The following is a 20,942-nucleotide window of genomic DNA, read 5'->3' as shown; positions in this document are numbered from 1 at the left end:
CCTTACCAATGGCCATATGAGACTGTCTAGATGGCTTTTGCGGGTTCCTTTCCCTATCTATAATATGAGGAGACCATCTAGATGGCCTTTGAGGACCTCTTTCCTTACCTATGGTCCTATGAGATCATCTAGATGGCCTTTGGAGTTCCCTTCCCTTATCTATAATATTAGGAGAACATCTAGATGGCCTTTGGGGGTCCCATGACTTACCTATGGTCCTATGAGACCATCTAGCACAATATAAACATGATATATTACTATATTGTACTATACTCCTATACTGCAATATTATTAGTAATATGACATATAATATATAATATACTATTATAACTGTGTATTATTATTATTATTATTATTATTATTATTATTGACACAAAGACATTGTATGACACAGTAAACGAGATCTATATGCTGGATTTCGTATCACAAAATCACAAGTCGAACACTTCCCAAGTGTTGTATTTTTTGATATTATTATTATTATTATTATTATTATTATTATTATTATTATTATTATTATAAGAGAGAGTATGACGCAGCAAACGAGATCTATATGCTGGATTTCGTATCACAAAATCACAAGTCGAATACTTCCCAAGTGATGTATTTTTGGACATTATTATTATTATTATTATTATTATTATTATTATTATTATTATTATTATATTGTATTACATTTTAATATTATTATCAATGTTATACATTTGGGAGTGTGATATGTATATTTGGATATTATTATTATTATTTTATTGTATGACACAGCAAACAAGACAGATATGCTGGATTTCATATCACAAAATCACAAGTCGAACACTTCCCAAGTGTCTAGGACTGTGTGATGTTGTTGTTGTTGTTGTTGTTGTTGTTGTTGTTATTATTATTATTATTATTATTATTATTATTATTATATTGTATTTAATAATATTTATATTATATATTATATTTAATATTATATTTAATAATATTTATATCATTATACATAGTATAATATTAAATATTAATATTTATATTGTATTGTATTTAATTTTATTATCAATATTATCCATTTTATACCACCGTCTCGGGGAGAACGCATCTCATAAATGCTTGACAAACTCGGCGACGCGACTCAGTATTTCGATCCCGAGTGGGAACGAGAAAAAGCCCAAGTCGAAAAAGTTGATCACGCCGTGGAAGCCGTTCTCGGCGTGGAACCACCCCACTTTGACGCCGTTGTCCTCCAGGCGCTTCTTGTACAGGAGGCTGTCGTCCCGCAAGATGTCGTACTCGCAGCTCACGATGAACGTCTCCGGGAGTTGTCGGATGACGGCGTCGTCGGCGAAAAGGGTGGAGAAAGAGGCGTCGAGGATGTCGGACAATTGCTCGTACGCTTCCGGCTTGAACGGAGACGGCGGGACGGGTCGGTAGCCCCGGCGCTTGAACCGCTCCGGGAGGTTGTCCGGACTCACGTATTTCTCGTATTTCAGCCTCATCTCGTGCGGAACGTGAGACCCCCGCAGCATGTCGCCCGACAGAGAAGGGTCCTTCCCCAAAGCCTGCAACCCGTAGTAAGCGAGGTTCTCGCGGAACAAGAACGGCATTCGAGCATTCTGTTGGTAGGAAGGTAGAGTGAAGTCCATGGCTTGGACGCCCGCGTAGATCAGGACTTGAGCCCGCAGCTTCGGAAGGTCCGATCTCCCCGCCAGTTTCTGGGCGATCATGGTGGCGAAGTTGCCTCCGGCGCTGTCTCCGCCGATGACGATCTGGGAGGGATCCACCCCGTAGACCTCGGCGTTCTTCATGAAATGCACCGTCGCGGCGTGGCAGTCCTCGGACTGTGCGGGAAACGGATATTCGGGAGAGAGACGATACCTGGAGAGACAGGAAACGTTAAGCATTTGGTGTCGCTGGTTAGTAGCCAACTGCAATTGAATCCACCTTCCTCTCTCCTCTGTGACTCTTTCTGAGTATCTGTCTATTCTGCACATGAGTATTTGATGACTCTGATTGTTTGCAAGTACGAGGAAAGTGGATCTGCGTATCCTGGTTTTACATTTGTATATATTGCAACGGTGGAGATGAAATCCATCTTACTCTCTCCTGTGTGACTCTTTCTGAGTATCTGTCTATTCTGTACGTGACTATTCGATGACTCTGATTGTTTACAAGTACGAATGGTTTTACATTTGTACATATTGCAATTAACCCCCCCCCCCCCCCAATATTTTGGATATTTTGGAAGTGTGTTCTTTTGTTGTTGTTGTGAAAGGACTCTGCTGTATTTTGCTTGTTTCTGGGATACTTGTTATCTACCTCGGTGAAGTTGTGATTTGGAAACTATAACTCGTTTCACGCCCCCATCCCGCAATAACACATAGGTCAAACTCTGTCTGGGCAAGAGTAGATCCCACACTCAGTCTCGGCAAGGGCTGGTTAGTAGCCAGCTGCAATAAATCACTACTGACCGAGAGGTCTTGAGATCGAAGCCCGGGTCGGATTGAGCTCCCGACCATTCAATAGCCTAGCTCGCTGTTGACCTAAGCAGCTCGAAAGACAGTTGCATCTGTCAAGTAGGAAATTTAGGTACCACTTTATGGAAAGAGGCTAATTTAACTAATTTACGACACCATAAAAACTTCCAGCAGTGTGTGGAAAAGAGTGAGGAAGTACTCCATCAAGGGTAGAATGTAAATACTGTAAATAATAAAATAATAATAATGAGGGATACTACCAGGTATTAAACGCATTGTAAGCTAGTTGATAGATAGGATCCCAGAGAGAACATTCCAGAAACTTTACTCCACACCTGGACCAATAAGGAGATAAGAATGAAGGAGGAGCAATAAAAGTAGAGATGGAAGAGGAGGAGATTTCCAGAGGAGTTGAGAAGAGAATCTAAACTCATTCTCCCAGTCTCTGCGAGACAGAACAAAGCACAGCAGGAGCCTTAGATAAGCAACCGAGGAAGGTGGAAGTAGGAAGAAAGGTTCAAGAGGACTTTATGACCTGAAAATTATGGAATCATGGAAGCTGGAGTTCTACCATGTCTGTAGCCTTCTCTGGAGAGAGGGACGGTTCCTCACCCAACTACAACTCCCAGAACTTCATAGTATTGAGTCGCTTTCAAGAAATGTGTTGAAGGCGACAGATAGACAGGTTAGGAGGCATCTCAGAGGAAAGAGGGCTGGTCCCTCACCCAACTACAACTCTCAGAACTTCATAGCATCGAGAAACATGATGAAGGCAATAGATAAAAAGGTTAGGAGGCATATCATAGGACACTGTGTGGAGATGCAAAGCTATGGATGATACCAAGCCCTATTGAAATGAAGGACATCCGGTCTAAGAATGAAACATCCGCATGTGGGAGGATCTCAGGATCTCCAAAGAGGCCATATTGAAATGAAGGACATCCTGTCACGAATACTATAAGGGTGTGGGAGGACCTTGATAATACCCAGAGAGATGAAGGACATCCGGCCCAAGAATATCATAGAATTATATTGTAAGAGAGGCCTTGTTTGATCAAAATTAGGTATCAGTACCATGGGTTCGTACTGTTATTCTAAAACAGCTATACAACTGTTGTTGTTATTACATGTTGTAATTGGTTTATAACTAGGAGCAGTCCGTCCCGTTGAACGAGAGTGACTTATGTACACTTTGGTTTTGGACTTTCTCTTTCCCGGGTAAGTCAGTTAACAAACTGAGTAACCAAGTAAGTTAACAAACACGACAAACATTTGTGGTGACAACAATCTAATGGAATCTAATGGAATTCACTTACCCGACAGATACCACTACCGAGCCGCTCTCGTTGGCAAGTCTATTGCAAATGTTTTGATAGGAAGCTAGTTAAGGAGGAAAAAAAAACAACAACGTAAGAATTCAGTGTGAGACTAAAGCTATTCCGAGGTAAGCGCTTCGAAATCACTTATTCTCATAGTCTTCAACACACAGCACGATTCATTCAAGGGTGGAGAACAGCAACAACCTTAGTAGCACTCTTGGTTACTCCACAGCACCCTGTGAGTTTGGCGGGATCGATGTTGCCAACTTTGGAACATTTCGGGTCGGGTTGAGCTCCCGACCATTAATAGCCTAGCTCGCTGTTGACCTAAGCAGCTCGAAAGACAGTGGCATCTGTCAAGTAGGAAATTTAGGTACCGCTTTATGGAATGGCTAGGTTTTCTGCAGCAATAATAATAATATTAATAATAATAATATGTCTACAACTTCCGCTGGGATATTTCCACAGCAATATTGTAAACAAATATAGGACACCAACCCTACGCACTTACAGATGCTTCCGGCAAGCCCAGCCCCTCCGTGGAAGAAAACGAATCCCTTCCTTCCGACAGGACTCGGTGTTTTGTGGAGGTAAATCCGGACGGCGACGCCGTCGAAATCCAGGTCTTTGGTGTAGAGGTTGGGAGGGACCTTGTGCCTCCGGAGATCCGTCATGAGGCGGACGAAGGCCAGCTGCGTGCAGACACCCAGACACTCCAAAATCTTCGCCTGTTTGGAGAAAGAGAAGAAGTCCCATGGAAATGGAAAACATCTTTCCACAATGTCTGCAGGTACATGGCAGGGCATGGGATTTATTTCCCAACATTGTAGTGAAGTTGAGAGGTACCATACGTACACATTTTGGGTCGGGTTGAGCTCCCAACCATTAATAGCCTAGCTCGCTGTTGACCTAAGCGCTGTTGACCTTTTCTATATATATATATATATATACATATATACACGCACATATATATATTTCTAATATCGATTCTAATTTCAATTCGTATGCACGAACCTAACGAATGTGATCCCAAATACGAAATTATGCACATCCCTAATATATATGATAACCTAACAAATTTAATCCAAAATATGGATTAAAAATGTATATGTATGTGTATATATATATATATATATATATTTCTAATATCGATTCGTATGCACGAACCTAATGAATGTGATCCGAAATACGAAATTATGCACATCCCTAATATATATGATAACCTAACAAATTTAATGCGTAATACGAATTAAAAATTAAATTATGCACACCCTTTATTTCTAATATCGATTCATATGCACGAACTTAACGAATGTGATCCAAAATAGAAAATTATACACACTCCTAATATATATATAATATTGCTAATATCAAATCTAATATTGTTTCGTATGCATGAACCTAATAAATGTGATCCGAAATAGAAAATTATGTATACCCCATATATATACATATATATATATGATAACCTAATGAATTTGATCTGAAATACGAATTAAAAATGAAATAATGCACACTCCATATATATATATATATATATATATATATATATATATATATGTGTGTGTGTGTGTGTGTGTGTGTGTGTGTGTGTGTGTGTGTGTGTGTGTATGTATATATAGATATGTGTATGTATGTGTGTGTGTGTGTGTGTGTGTATATATATATATATATATATATAGTGTGCATAATTTCGTATTTCGGATCAAATTCGTATTTCGGATCAAATTCGTTACAGCGAACTTACTGTCGTGAAGAGCATAATGAAGTTCCAGTAAAGCGCTCGGAGTTTCCACGGATGGTCGAAGCCCGGGTTTATCCTCGTCTTGGCGAAATCATAAGCAATGGCCCAGGCGAGGATCAAGAGGTAGCTGATCCCGACAACTCCTCCTGCCCACCACAAGATGACGGGAAGGAGCTCCATTTCCTCCTCTCCGGAAAGCGAAGGCAGGCGACACAAGCACCACTGTGGACGAGCTTGAAGTATCTCTGCCTCACTTTCTCCGGGATGCTCTTCTGGAGATGGCTTATCAATTAGGAAATTGTCAACACACCCGACATTATGCACCAACTGGGTGAGGCCTCCTTCATCCAAACTCTTGTGCAACATGCAAGGTTGCTGCTCATTAACAAACAATAGCAACAACATAGAGCTAACAGAAGGTTGGTCCTGGTGGCAACGGAGGAGACGGTGGAACGTTGATAGCACGATGGAACAAAATTTGAAAAATGACACCCAATCAAAGCCCTCCCAACAGATGGCCTTCCAGACCTCCAGAAATTGAGAATGGACACTGTTGAACAGTTCCGACTATCAGAATGTTCTTCTTAACGTTGAGAACTTTGTCTATAACATTCTCCCACTCCAAGTGTCCCATTTCAAGTTCTCTAGAACTTTGTCTACTTCTTCTACTCAAAGTGTCCATTTTAAATCCTCTAGAACTCTGTCTACTTCTTCTACTCCAAGTGTCCCATTTCAAGTTCTCTAGAACTTTGTCTACTTCCACTCCAAGTGTCCCATTTCAAGTTCTCTAGAATTTTATCTACTTCCACTCCAAGTGCCCCATTTCAAGTTCTCTAGAACTTTGTCTCCTTCTTCTACTCAAAGTGTTTCATTTCAAGTTCTCTAGAACTTTATTTACTTCTTCCAGTGTGTCCCATTCCACACTCTAATTGGCAGGAACTCCACCTTATTGGACTCCGAAGCTTCGCAACACATGGACTACTTCACGTGAGGTGAATGTTCATAAAACTTTATTAATAAAAAAATATTTCACATATACATTATGCATATAAGAGCGCAAAAACAAAGGAGGTGAGCAATGAATCACACGCAACGACAACCCGAGTATGGCTAATCGTTTTCATCAAGCATGTGTTGCCCTCATTGAATGGCTGGGTTGCGTCATCTTGGAATCCTTCCACCCAATGTCCATTTTGCATCTCAAAGACCGTTCATGTCTTCATTCATGATTGGAATTCTGGTCTGAAGTTATCAGATTTTTCTGATAGAGCTCCATGACCATCATAATAATATTTGTGGGCGAGATGCAAAATGGCATCAGATATCTTCTTAGATTAGATCAGTGGTTCCCAACCTTTTCTTGACCAGGGGCCACTCGACCAGGGACCACTCTCCAACATTAGGACCAAAAACATCGGTTTTAGGTCAACTTTAGATTCATAACCCTTTTGGTACTAATATTGGAGAGTGGCCTTCGTCAAAGTGGTCCCTGATCAAAGTGGTCCCTGATCAAAGTAGTCCCTGGTCAGAGTTGTCCCTGGTCAAGGTGATCCCTGGTTGAAGCGGTCCCTGGTCAAGGTGGTCCCTGGTCAAAGTGGTCCCTGGTCAAAGTGGTTCCTGATCAAAGTTGTCCCTGGTCAAGGTGATCCCTGGTTGAAGTGGTCCCTGGTCAAGGTGGTCCCTGATCAAAGAGGTCCCTGGTCAAGTGTACCTGCTCAAAGTGGTCCCTGGTCATGTGTCCCTGCTCAAAGTGGTCCCTGATCAAGTGTCCCTGGTCAAAAAACACATTGGGGACCACTGTTATAGTGTAATCATTGTCACCATCCAGAAATTTAAGAACTGGATTACATAGATCTTGGAGGATTCGTAATAGATGGCCTGAGGAGCATCACTAATTTAGATAACGTGTTGGAAGATGTTCCTCTCAAAGCTTCCAGAACCTTTAGCTTTAGGTTCTCCAAGTAGACTAGGCCGGGACCTAAACTATCGCATGGGGGTGCCCCATAGGACCCACAGGAAGTTCTTGAGAAGATTCATTCAAAGCTATGTCACCCCGTACAGGTAGATTACCACCTGCACAATTTCCTTTCCCATCTAGAAGTGAGATAAGAAGGGAAGGCGTAGGGCACAGACAAGGGTGGAGGGAATCAGTAACGTTATCTATTATCAGATATGTGCTTCAGGGAGGTTCTCTTCCCAACTTTCATCCTCCCGAAGGATTGGACGCAGGAGAAGACAACTCAGTCCAGGTGTCTGGGTTGGGACTTGGCTTCACAAACCACAATTTCGTGGCCTCTTGTGACCTTCAGGTAAATCGGAGTCCTACCACAGTCTCGCTTCTGGAAAACGAGGACGGTTTTGTTGGGTTTGATTGGCATGCCAATAACATTGTTCCCTTCCATCATGACTTGGAGGTCATACATGATGCAAACTACCTGGATGTTGTGCACAATCTCCAAGTCACAATATATAAACGTGTATGTGAAATGGCACCGAAACACACACAACTCCGTGGCTGCTATGCTGGCGTTATATCCTTTGCCTGGAGTTACGATTTCATCCGAAAGCAATTTATAAACTCCGGACGAAATCCGCAGCACGGTCCAGGATTTCCACCCCAGCGGGGAACGTGAGGAACCACAAGTCGATGCAGTTGATCACGCCGTGGAACCCGTTTTCGGAGTGGAACCAGCTGACCTTGACGCCGTTGTCCTCCAAGCGCTTCTTGTACAGGAGGCTGTCGTCCCGAAGCACGTCGTACTCGCAGGTCACCACGAACGTCTCCGGGAGCTGCCGGATGACGGCGTCGTCGGCGAATAGGCTGGAGAAAGAGATGCTGAGGATCTCCGGCAATTTTTCGTACACTTCGGGCTTGCACGGAACTGCCGGGATTTGTCGGAAGCCTCTGCGCAGAAATCTCTCCGGGAGGTTTTCCGGGCGCATCCACTTGTCGCATTTCAGTCTTATTTCGTCTGGCACGTGGGAACCTATCAGTAGGTCCTCGGTCAACGAAGTGCTTTTTCCGAAATATTTCAGGCCGTAGAAAACCACGCTGTCCTGGAACAACAGCGGCATCGTGGCGTTCTGTTGATAAGAAGGCAAGTTGAAGTCCATGGCTTGGGTTCCCGCGTACAACAGGACTTGGGCTCTCAGTCTGGGAAGATCGGGTCTCTCCACCAGTTTCTGGGCAATCACACTGGCGTAGTTGCCTCCGGCGCTGTCTCCGCCAATGACGATCTGGGACGGATCCACCCCAAAGACCTCAGAATTTTTCATGAAGTGAACCGTCGCCGCGAAGCAGTCCTCACACTGCGTTGGGTACGGATGTTCGGGAGAGAGGCGATACCTGGAGAGTCGGGACACAAACACAAAGTTAACCATCTCCATGTTGGAATCCGGGTCGGGCTGTGGCACAGCTGGTTAGTAGCCATCTGCAATATATATATATACTAGCTGTGCCCGGCCACGCGTTGCTGTGGCAAAGTGGTGGTGGTATTGGTTAAAAATTGTTGTGTAATTTTTATTTGACATTATTTGCAATTTTTTATTAATTTTATTGTAAGTTATATTTTTATTTATTATATTTTATTATTTTCTTGTATTATTTTTAGTTATTTTCTGTTATTATAGTATTAATTTTTTAGTGTTTTTTATTATTTATTTTTTTTGGATTGCTAGGAGACCAAGTTGGAGGAGCTTAGCCTTCTAACTGGCAGCAATTGGATAAAAGCAATTATTCCTCTCTCTCTCTCTAATTAGGACTTTATTTTTCTTTTCTTTTTGTTGTATGAACCTAGAGGCGTGGATGATGGGTTGTGTTGTCAAATTTCGAGGTTGGGGGGCCTGTAGTTTTGTTGTTTTGTGGGTCGCCGTGATGCCATCACTCTTTTATATATATAGATATATTTTTCGTGTCAGGAGCAACTTGAGTTGCTTCTGGAGTGAGAGAATTGGCCGTCTGCAAGGACGTTGCCCAGGGGACGCCCGGATGTTTTGATGTTTTTACCATCCTTGTGGGAGGCTTCTCTCATGTCCCCGCATGGAGCTGGAGCTGATAGAGGGAGCTCATCCGCACTCTCCCCAGGTGGGATTCGAACCTGGCAGCTTTCAGGTCAGCAACCCAACCTTCAAGTCACTTAGTCCACTATGCCATCTGGGGGCTAATATATAATAATAACTAAACACAGCTGTCTATTCTAAACAATATCTGAAAAATACGCACCACAATAAAGGTTCAAAACATAGAACACAATATGTATATTAGAGCATCATATACATAATAATGTTAACAATAATACCAATAATAATACAACTGATGATCAAATTCTGTCAGCTGTAGTGGCACACAGTCGTAATTTACAGAGTATAAAGATTTATAGATGTCAATCATCCAGATTTAATTGCTACACAGAGCAGTTTTCAGTATAGAACATAGACATATATCAACAAGACTCCAACTAAAGTTTGTTAGCGATACAGTATGTGTACATTCAGTCTCTTCAAAATGGCATGTAATATGCTGTAAAACTAAATAGATCAGTGTACAAATCAATTGGCTCAAACTTGGCTTGGAGTCAAAACAAATCAAAGCCTCTGTAGTCTTGGAGCAGTTCTATAGGACTCCTCAGGATGTAAATGCAGTCAATTAGCCGTAGCTTCCGTCGTTTACAGTATCTTTGCCTCTGTGTCTGTCTATATATATGTCGTATGTCTAATGGCATTGAATGGTTGCCATGTCTGTGTGTGTTGTCGAAGGCTTTCTAGGCCGGAATCACAGGGTTGTTGTGTGTTTTCCGGGCTGTATGGCCATGTTCCAGAAGCATTCTCTCCTGACGTTTTGCCCACATCTATGGCAGGCATGCTCAGAGGTTGCGAGGTATATAATATTAATATTTGTTATTATTAAATTTAGTTTTAAGTTGCTTTGTTTCCCTATTCAAATATATCGTTAATATTAATTTGTATTATTATTATTATTATTATTATTATTATTATTATTATTATTATTATTATTATTATTAAAATGATTTTAAGTTGCCTTGAGTCCCTATGTAGTAGTATTAGTAGTAGTAATAAATTTAATAACAAATATTAATAATATGTGTAGTTCCACGAGAAGCATCATGAGTAGGAAACGATATTAGTGTCCTTTGCAAAAGTGACTCACTCTTGTGATATTCCAATAGATATTCATTGAGTGCTTGGTGTGGAAGGCAAATCGATCAAGGTATAAATAAAATAAGCATGGCATGCATATATGTGTGTGTGTGTGTGTGTGTGTGTGTTGTTTGGACTCACTTACCCCACAGACACAAGCACGGTTTGACTGTCCTTGGCAAGTTTAGAGCAAACATCTTGGTAGTAATCTGTGGGAGAAGAAACCAGAGTTGTGGTGGCCAAAAAGGAAGAAATTTTTACCGAAATGATAAAGTACGTAAAAAGTGGATGGGTGTGGATTTTGCCACTATAATTCCACTCGAACTGCCACAGCAGCATTTTGTGGAATTCTGGGAGTTGTAGTTCGGCAAGGCACCAGTGTAGGGGTAGGGGTGTGAGAATTTGTTCAGGTTTCGTTCTGTTTTCGTTTCAAATTTCAGGAGCCCCCTGTTCTGTTTTCAGGAAGATTCCAGGAGATTACGAGAAGGGCTATTTGGATTCGGGATTCGAGATTCGGGATTTGAGATTTCCCGAAAACAGAACGGGGGAAGAGGGGAGGCCCCAAAAACAGAACGAAATCAAAGAGATTTCATTCTGTTTTCATTTCAAATTTTAGGAGTTCTGTTTTTGGGAAGATTCCGGGAGATTACGAGAGGGGCTATTCGGATTCGGGATTCGGGATCTTCCTGAAAACAGAACGAAACTAGAACGAAAACATAAAGAAAATCAAAACAAAAACAGAACAAAATAAAAATGAAAACACCAAAACAGAACATGTCTGTTTTGTTTTCATTCTGTTTTTTGTTTCAGATTTCAGGAGCCCCCCTGTTCTTTTTTCGGGAATATTCTGGGAGATTATAAGAGATTCGGATTCAAGATTCAGAATCTTCCCGAAAACAGAACAAAACTAGAATGAATAAAAGAAAGAAATCAAAATGAAAACAGAACAAAACCAAAATGAAAACAGAATGAGGAGGAAAACAGAACGAGAGCAGAACGAAAACAGTGCAAAAACAGAAGGAAAGCAAAATAAAACAGAACAAGAACAAGACAAAACAGAACAAAACCAGAACGAAAACAGCGCAAAAACAGATTGAAAGCAGAATGAAAGCAGAACAATAACAGAACAAGAACAAAACAAAAACAGAACAAAACCAAAACATAACGAATTCTATGGCATTTTGCACCCCTCTACTCTTTCACATGGAAAGCCTTGTAAAACAATAATTCCTAGGAATCCATTGCACAAAGCCACAGCAGTTCACATGGCACCCAACGGCACTAATTCAGCAGTGTAGACGCATCATTACTCCCAGGGAAGGGCACGCCGGTCTCTTACCGATGCTGCCCATCATCCCGGCTCCGCCGTGGAAGAACACGAACCCTTTCCTCCGGCCAGCAGAGGGCGCTTTCGGCCGGTAGATCCGGACGGGCACCCCGTCGAAGCAGAGGTCCTCGGTGGAGAGGCCGGGGTGCAGCCTGGCCTTCTTGAGGTTCAGCATGAAGCGGATTAACTCGATCTGCTTGCAGAGGCCGGACCACTCGAGGATCTTGCCCTGTTTGGGAAGAACAACAGCAAATGAAAAACGGGACGACGGTCCTCAAATGTAACAAAATTTGGAAATTTCCTGGTCTGGAACGTAGTTGTTCTACTCCAGAAAGTTCTGCAAGGTCTTCAGAACTTCTCGGCCAAAGACTTCTGGTGTCTCACCAAGCTATGACTCCCATCATTCCATAGTTTTGAGCCAACGGAGGTTCAAGAGGAACCAAACTGCATTAATTCCACCATATAGATGCAACCTACATCTTCTGTCATTCCTTGAGGTCCTCCATGTGGTCTTGTAGCTGGACTGGATGGCCCTTGGGGTCTCCATGATTCTATGGTTCTTCCAATTCCATGATCATACGAGACCATGGGCTCTTCTCTGGACTTCACCATCTGCCCATGAGGTCTCTTCCAACTCTATGGTTCTTCCATGATCCTATGAGACCACGGGTTCTTCTCTGGACTTTGCCCTCTGCCCATGAGATCTCTTCCAACTCCATGATTCCATGATTCTTCCAATTCCATGATCCTACGAACCACAGGTTCTTCTCTGGACTCCACCATCTACCCATGAGGTCTCTTCCAATTCCATGTTCCTATGAGACCACGGTTTCTTCTTTGGACTTCGCCATCTACCCATGAGGTCTCTTCCAACTCCATGATTCCATGGTTCTTCCAATTCCATGATCCTATGAGACCACGGGTCCTTCTCTGGACTCCACCATCTACACATGAGGTCTCTTCCAACTCTATGATTCTATGGTTCTTCCAATTCCATGATCCTATGAGACTACGGGTTCTTCTCTGGACTTCACCATTTGCTCATGAGGTCTCTTCCAACTCTATGGTTCTTCCAATTCCATGATCCTAAGAGACCACGGGTTCTTCTTTGGACTCCACCATCTGCCCAAATTAATGTTCTCAACCCTGATCGGATGTCTATCTTTGGACAAAATACCACTAACTTCACCGACAGGTTGACCAACCACCACCTGTTTGGCCAATCCGGAGCTCATTTTGTATCCTCACAACATACCACATCCCGCCTTTCTCTTGCAACCTCCCAACTTACCAATGTCATTGTCATAATGAGCAAGCAGTGAAGGGTTCGGAGCTTCCACGGATGGTCAAATCTGGGGTCCATTGTCGTCTTGGACCGATCGTAATACATTGCCCAGGCAATTAGTGCGAGTAAGCCAATGGCCGCCATTCTTCCTGCCCAAAGTAAGACGGGATACAGGTGTTCCATGTCCCCTTCCACCGCCGGAACCTATACGGAGGACGGACTAGTTGCTTCGACCGGAGTATCTGTTGAGCTTTCTCCAGGTTGTTTGTCTCTTGTCATGCTCCTTGGGACTGCCTACGGGTTGTTGAAATTATTTCCGCCTCTTACACAAAGCGATCGGTGTTTATTCATGTATTAGGAGAGGAGTCATGGATCACAATCGTTGTGAAATCATGAAGGCTGCTATTCAGATGGCCAACTATGACAAAGGTGTTTGGGTGGCTTGGTGGAGATGGCAAAAGTCATCCAACTATGGTGGACCTATCATGGGACCTGCTATGGGTTGAATTGGTTTAATACAGATCTAGCAGTGGTTCCCAACCTTTGGGCCTTCTGATATTTTGGACTTCAACTCCCACAAATCCCAGCCAGCTTAGCATCTGTTGGGAATGGTGGGAGCTGAAGTCCAAAAGACCTGGAGGACCAAAGGTTGGGAACCACTGTAGTAGAGTCTATCCAACGGAGAGGACCATCAAAGCTCATCTGGGCTAATTTGTCCATCCTAGGTGACACTCATGAGTACAAGCAAGTAGTAGATACAACTAGTCAACTAAATGAAGAATGAGAAGTGTAACATTTCTCACTGAAGTCCAAAACACCTGCAGGACCAAAGGTCTATCCAACGGAGAGGACCATCAAGGCCCATCCGGGCTAAGTTGTCCATCCTAGGTGACACTCATGAGTATAAGTATTAGATATAATATAATAATACAATATAATATAGTAATACAATACAATATAATATAATATAGTAATACAATATAATACTAATAATGCAATATAATAATATTAAATATAAATTATATATTACACGTAATATTATTAATAATATTACAATATATAGATATAGTACAATATAGTAATTTATTGCCAGTATTGTGCTATGCTAATAATATAATATTGTACGTAAATTTAATTTGTAAGCCGCTCTGAGTCCTTTTCGGGGTAAGAAGGGATATAAATGTATTAAATAAATAAAATAAATAATAGTCCACAAAATGGAGGATGAGAAGTGTAGCATTTCGAGTTTGGCATCCAATGGGTGGTCTTTGCCCAAAGACAGCAGAAAAACACAAGGAACGGGGTCGAGTGGGTGTCCTGTGGAAGGGAGGTTGGCCACTTTGAATCTTCTTTGGGAGAGCTAAAGCAGGGTATGAATAAATATAATAATAATAATAATAATAATAATAATAATAATAAATAAATAAATAAATAAATAAACATGCCCTGGCAGAATATGTAAAGCAAAGTGAAGAACCTGCTTTGATTGAAGTCAAAAATCAGAAACTCCTCAAAGCACAGCAGACAAAAAGCCAGTACAAGAAAACTGCACTACAAACTAGAGCTGACAGCTGGCACAACAAAACACTGCATGGAAAGTTCCTTGACAAAATTGAAGGAAAAGCTGATAAGGAGAAGACCTGGCTCTGGCTCACGTAGCCCAGGAGCAAGCCATCAGGACAAAGGCAATTAATAATAATAATAATAATAATAATAATAATAATAATAATAATAATAACAGAAGACCTGGCTCTGGCTCACGAATGGGACCCTGAAGAAGGAGACAGAAGGCCTGATCCTTGCAGCCCAGGAGCAAGACATCAGGACAAAGGCAAATCAAGGCCAGGATCGAAAAATCAGCTGATGACCCAAAGTGCAGACTGTGCAAGGAAACCGATGAAACCATTGATCATATCCTCAGCTGCTGTAAGAAAATTGCACAGACAGACTACAAACAGAGGCACAACTATGTGGCCCAAATGATTCATTGGAACTTATGCCTCAAATACCACCTCCCAGCAGCAAAGAACTGGTGGGATCACAAACCTGCAAAAGTCTTGGAAAACGAGCACGCAGAGATACTGTGGGACTTCCAAATCCAGACTGAAAAAGTTCTGGAACACAACACACCAGACATCACAGTTGTGGAAAAGAACAAGGTTTGGATCATTGATGTCGCCATCCCAGGTGAAAAACAACAGGAAAAACTCAGCCGCTCTCAGGACCTGAACTTCAAAGACTCTGTAACTTGAAGCAGGGTCCTTTAGGGCGAAACAGTGATCGTCTGCAAACGTATTGACACCCCGGCTCATCTCGAGGTGGCCCCTCGCTCTCCCCGTGACTTCTGGGAAGTATTGTGGGCTAAACTGAGTTAAGACCATTTAGTAAAAGTCGGAAGATGCTCCAGAGTGTGCTTGGGATGCCAGAATATCCTTCACGGCGTTGTGGACAACAGGACCAAGTCCGATTTCAACCAATTTGTATTCATAACTATTTTTGGGAAATTTATTATAAATGTCACGGTGGACTATAGACCACAAGTCTCACGAGATGCGACTGGATTCTTGGAGGTCTTTTCATGCTAATGTAGATGAACATGGCTGTCGCTTGACTATTTTCATACCTGGCTTTGGACATTTCACAACTTCTTGGCGGGGGGGAGACAATATTTCTGGAGAACGGGGAAGAATAAGATTGCATTCGAGACGAAACGAGACAGTGAAGAAAGTCTCGATCTTGGGTTTGTAAGAGCAGAGCCATCCACGTCTCGGGACTCTCGGAGGTCTCAACGTGAAGTTGGATCCATGGCTTAATAGACACGAAAACATCCACGATCCGCTCCGCTGCGGAAGTGAAATGCAAAGTACGGGCGCATAGCTTTGTAACCCCACATTATGGGTAACAGCCGAGCCATTGCAGGAATGCATTGCCCGCACGTTGTGTTCACATGAAGAATCTCCGGAGCCGCTTTGGTTGGCGGAAAACTGGTTGCGCCAGTCGGGAGGAGCCGAGATAAGCTCCACTTTGCCGTCAAATCCCTTCCCACCTCCAAGCAATTTCGCAGGTCACAACCCCAACAACACCCACATGACACATTGCACTAGGTTATCCGTGTCATTTCAGAATAATATTTTATGATTTTATAATAATAAAATATAATATGATAAAATATAATAATAATATATAAAATATAATAATAATTATAATAATATATAAAATATAATAATATATAAAGTATTATAATAAATATAATAATATCTAAAATATTATTATAATAATATCTAAAATATAATAATAATTATAATAATATCTAAAATATAATAATATATAAAGTATTATAATAAATATAATAATATCTAAAATATTATTATAATAATATATAAAATATAATAATAATAAATAATATATAATAAATATAATAATATATAAAATATAATAATAAATATAATAATATATAAAATGTTATAATAATATATAAAATAAAGTAATAAATATAGTAATAGACAAAATATTATAATATAATAATATATAAAATATATTAATAATATACAAAATATTATAATAAATATAATACTATATAAAATATTATAATAAATATAATATAAAATATTATAATAATATATAAAATATTATAATAATATATGAAATAAAGTAATAAATATAGTAATATACAAAATATTATAATATAATAATATATAAAATATATTAATATTATACAAAATATTACAATAAATATAATAATATAAAATATTATAATAATATATAAAACTATATAATATATTAATAATATACAAAATATTATAATAAATATAATACTATATAAAATATAATAATAAATATAATAATATAATAATAAATATAGTAATATATAAAATATAATAATAAAAAAATGGAATTATACATTGTAATAAAATATATAATAATAAAATATAATAATAAAAATATAATAATAAAATATAATAATAATAAAATATATAATAATACAATATAATAATATATAAAATATTATGATAATATAATAATAACATATAAAATATAATAACAATATATAACATATGGGTTGTTGTATGTTTTCCGGGCTGTATGGCCATGTCCCAGAAGCATTCTCTCCTGACGTTTCACCCACACCTATGGCAGGCATCCTCAGAGGTTGTGAGGTCTATTTCTAAACTAGGCGAGTTATATATATAGAGAGAGACACACACACAAATATATACATAAACACACACACACATATATATAAAGTCCTAAATTTTCCGTCCGCACCAAAACACTAGGCTTTCTGTATAATGTTTTCCCACCTCGTTGGGTCTGTTGAGTCTGAGCTTCGGGAAATGTTTGGCCAGGTGGCCCCGGCTCTAAAAATAGTGCGAGAAAACACACACAGAGTGCCGCGAAAGGCCTCGGGAGATGTCGATTCCGAGCACGAAGTGCCAGTCACTGGTTTCGAACAACAGCTCGGAAAACTCACTTCGGAAACCCAGTGATTCCGGACACAAAAACTTTGGACAACACATTGTAGAAAATACTCAACTCTGGAAATCGGAGTCCCGAAAGGCGTCAGGTTATTCGGAATAATCTGAAATACTCCAACGTTTGGGTCTTGGCCAATAAGATCCAAACGTCGGAGTATTTCGGAACGTTATTCGGAATATTCCGAAATACTCCGACGTTTGGATCTTATTGGCCAAGACCCAAACGTCAGAATATTTCGGATTATTCCGAATAACCTGACGCCTGTCGGGACTCCCGATTTCCGCACCAGTTGTCCGTGGCCACGAGGTGGCTTCCAAGGATGGAAGATTCCTCCCCGAGATAGACTCCGACCAACAACCAAACAAACAGGACTGGACAGATAGATACCTATTGCAACACAGCTCCCCCTTCACCCAGAAATAACAACACAATCCCGGGATTGCAAAAGAAATTGCCGTGGTGTTGTAACCCGGTTGCTGAGAGCTTCAACACAGGGGCAGAGATTTTGGGATTTTATGGGATTGCAGCTCAACGCTATGGAAACATAAAGAATGGAGTCACAGGATCACAACTCCTCCTTATTTCCATAGCATCGAGGTAGAATCCCATAACTACGTTCTCCATAGTATGGAAACATGGAGAACGGAGTTATGGGGTCATATCTCAAATGTTATGGAACATGGAGAACGTAGTTATGGGATCGCATCTCAATCCTATGGAAATATGATTCCGTAACTCCTTCCTATTTCCATAGCATCGAGGTAGAATCCCATAACTACGTTCTCCATACTATGGAAACATGGAGAATGGAGTTATGGGGTCATATCTCAAATGTTATGGAACATGGAGAAAGGAGTTATGGGGTCATATCTCAATCCTATGGAAATATGATTCCGTAACTCCTTCCTATTTCCATAGCATCGAGGTAGAATCCCATAACTACGTTCTCCATACTATGGAAACATGGAGAACGGAGTTATGGGGTCATATCTCAAATGTTATGGAACATGGAGAAAGGAGTTATGGGGTCATATCTCAATCCTATGGAAATATGATTCCGTAACTCCTTCCTATTTCCATAGCATCGAGGTAGAATCCCATAACTACGTTCTCCATACTATGGAAACATGGAGTTATGGGGTCATATCTCAAATGTTATGGAACATGGAGAATGGAGTTATGGGATCATCTCTCAATGCTATGGAAGTATGATACCATAAATCTTCCATATTTTCATAGCATTGAGGTAGAATCCCATAACTATGTTCTCCATAGTATGGAAACATGGAGAATGGAGTTATGGGGTCATATCCCAATGCGATGGAAGCATGGAGAATGGAGTTATGGGATCATCTCTCAATGCTATGGAAATATGATTCCGAAACTCCTCCCTATTTCCATAGCATTGAGGTAGAATCCCATAACTACGTTCTCCATAGTATGGAAACATGGAGAACGGAGTCATGGGATCATAACTCCTCCATATTTCCATGCCATTGAGATGTGATCCCATAACTCTGTTCTCCATAGTATGGAAACACGGAGAACGGAGTTATGGGTTCATATCTCAATGCGATGGAAGTATGGAGGACGTAGGTATGGATCACAGCTCAATGCTGCTGATACTAAAGACTAAGGAGGAAGGAGGGAGAAACCCGAAGAGTAACCACGACTGTTGCAATGTTTGCGATGTTTTGCATTCAGAGATGGTTATTGTATCACCTTTTTCCTCCGGCCTTGAACTTTAGGCAGCCGACAAACATTCAAGCAGACATAAATAAACATTGGCCTCCGGACAAACAGCCTTGAGTTAAAATGTAACAAGAAGGTCAATAGAGTCCGAAGCATTTCCATGTAGAAGTCCTCTCTGTTCAGCTGGAGAATATTGGTCGCTTACGGATGACGGACCTGGGCCAAACTTGGCGCACAGACCCCCGTGAACCACTTTATGTCCTGGTGAAGTTCGGGAGAGGGTGGACCATGGATGATGGGATTGACAGTACCTTCACTCACATCCAGAGATTACTCCAAGCTCCATCAGCCATGGATCTGGACCAAACTTGGTGCACAGACTCCTATGACCGACTTTACATCCTGGTGAAGTTCGGGAGAGGGTGGACCATGGATGATGGGATTGACAGTGCTTTCTCTCTGATCCAGAGATTACTCCAAGTCCCATCAGCCATGGATCTGGACCAAACTTGACGCAGAGACCCCCATGACCCACTTTACGTCCTGGTGCAGTTCGGGAGAGGGTGGACCATGGATGATGGGATTGACAGTACCTTCACTCACATCCAGAGATTACTCCAAGCCCCATCAGCCATGGATCTGGACCAAACTTGACACAGAGACCCCCATGACCCACTTTACGTCCTGGGGAAGTTCGGGAGAGGGTGGACCATGGATGATGGGATTGGCAGTACCTTCACTCACATCCAGAGATTACTCCAAGCCCCATCAGCCATGGATCTGGACCAAACTTGACGCAGAGACCCCCATGACCCACTTTACGTCCTGGTGAAGTTTGGGAGAGGGTGGACCATGGATGATGGGATTGGCAGTACCTTCACTCACATCCAGAGATTACTCCAAGCCCCATCAGCCATGGATCTGGACCAAACTTGACCCACAGACCCCCATGACCCACTTTAGGTCCTGGTGAAGTTCGGGAGAGGGTGGACCATGGATGATGGGATTGACAGTACCTTCACTCACATCCAGAGAGTACTCCAAGCTCCATCAGCCATGGATCTGGACCAAACTTGGTGCACAGACCCCCCATGATCCACTTTACGTCCTGGTGAAGTTCGGGAGAGGGTGGACCATGGATGATGGGATTGGCAGTACCGTCTCTCACATCTAGAGACAACTCCAAGCCCCATCAGCCATGGATCTGGACCAAACTTGATGCACAGACCCACTTTACGTGCTGGTGAAGTTCAGGAGAGGTTGGACCATGGATGATGAGATTGGCAGTACCGTCTCTCACATCCGGAGATTACTCCAAGCCCCATCAGCCCCGGATTTGGATGAAACTTGACGCAGAGACCCCCATGACCCACTTTGTGACAACAACGCACCCAAGGAGGCTGCAACCTGGACTTTGACACCTCTTCTGGAGGGAAGCCAGGGAGAGAGAAGGAGGAGGAGGGAGCATTAGTGTTGTGCTACGAGTTGCAAC

At 41.5% G+C, this 20,942-nt stretch overlaps 2 protein-coding genes across 2 annotated transcripts; both read right to left on the bottom strand.

The window, feature by feature from the left end:
* Nucleotides 1-1,009: 1,009 nt before the first annotated feature.
* LOC100560210 (arylacetamide deacetylase-like 4) lies at nt 1,010-6,427 on the bottom strand. Its single transcript, XM_062965839.1, has 4 exons — nt 5,517-6,427; nt 4,281-4,497; nt 3,767-3,830; nt 1,010-1,851 (listed from the first exon to the last, which is right to left on the bottom strand). The coding sequence occupies exons 1-4, from the start codon at nt 5,916-5,918 to the stop codon at nt 1,077-1,079; spliced, it is 1,458 nt and encodes a 485-aa protein (XP_062821909.1). The 5' UTR covers nt 5,919-6,427; the 3' UTR covers nt 1,010-1,076.
* A 4-nt stretch (nt 6,428-6,431) lies between these two features.
* On the bottom strand, nt 6,432-13,426 carry LOC100560410 (arylacetamide deacetylase-like 3). Its single transcript, XM_062965975.1, has 5 exons — nt 13,289-13,426; nt 13,175-13,208; nt 12,010-12,270; nt 10,816-10,879; nt 6,432-8,859 (listed from the first exon to the last, which is right to left on the bottom strand). Exons 1-5 carry the CDS (start codon nt 13,424-13,426, stop codon nt 8,085-8,087), a joined length of 1,272 nt encoding a protein of 423 aa, XP_062822045.1. The 3' UTR covers nt 6,432-8,084.
* Nucleotides 13,427-20,942: the final 7,516 nt, after the last annotated feature.

This window comes from Anolis carolinensis, unplaced genomic scaffold (genome assembly GCF_035594765.1).
Source record: "Anolis carolinensis isolate JA03-04 unplaced genomic scaffold, rAnoCar3.1.pri scaffold_15, whole genome shotgun sequence".
Taxonomy (NCBI): Eukaryota; Metazoa; Chordata; class Lepidosauria; order Squamata; family Dactyloidae; genus Anolis; species Anolis carolinensis.
This window is presented reverse-complemented; position numbering and strand designations above follow the sequence as displayed.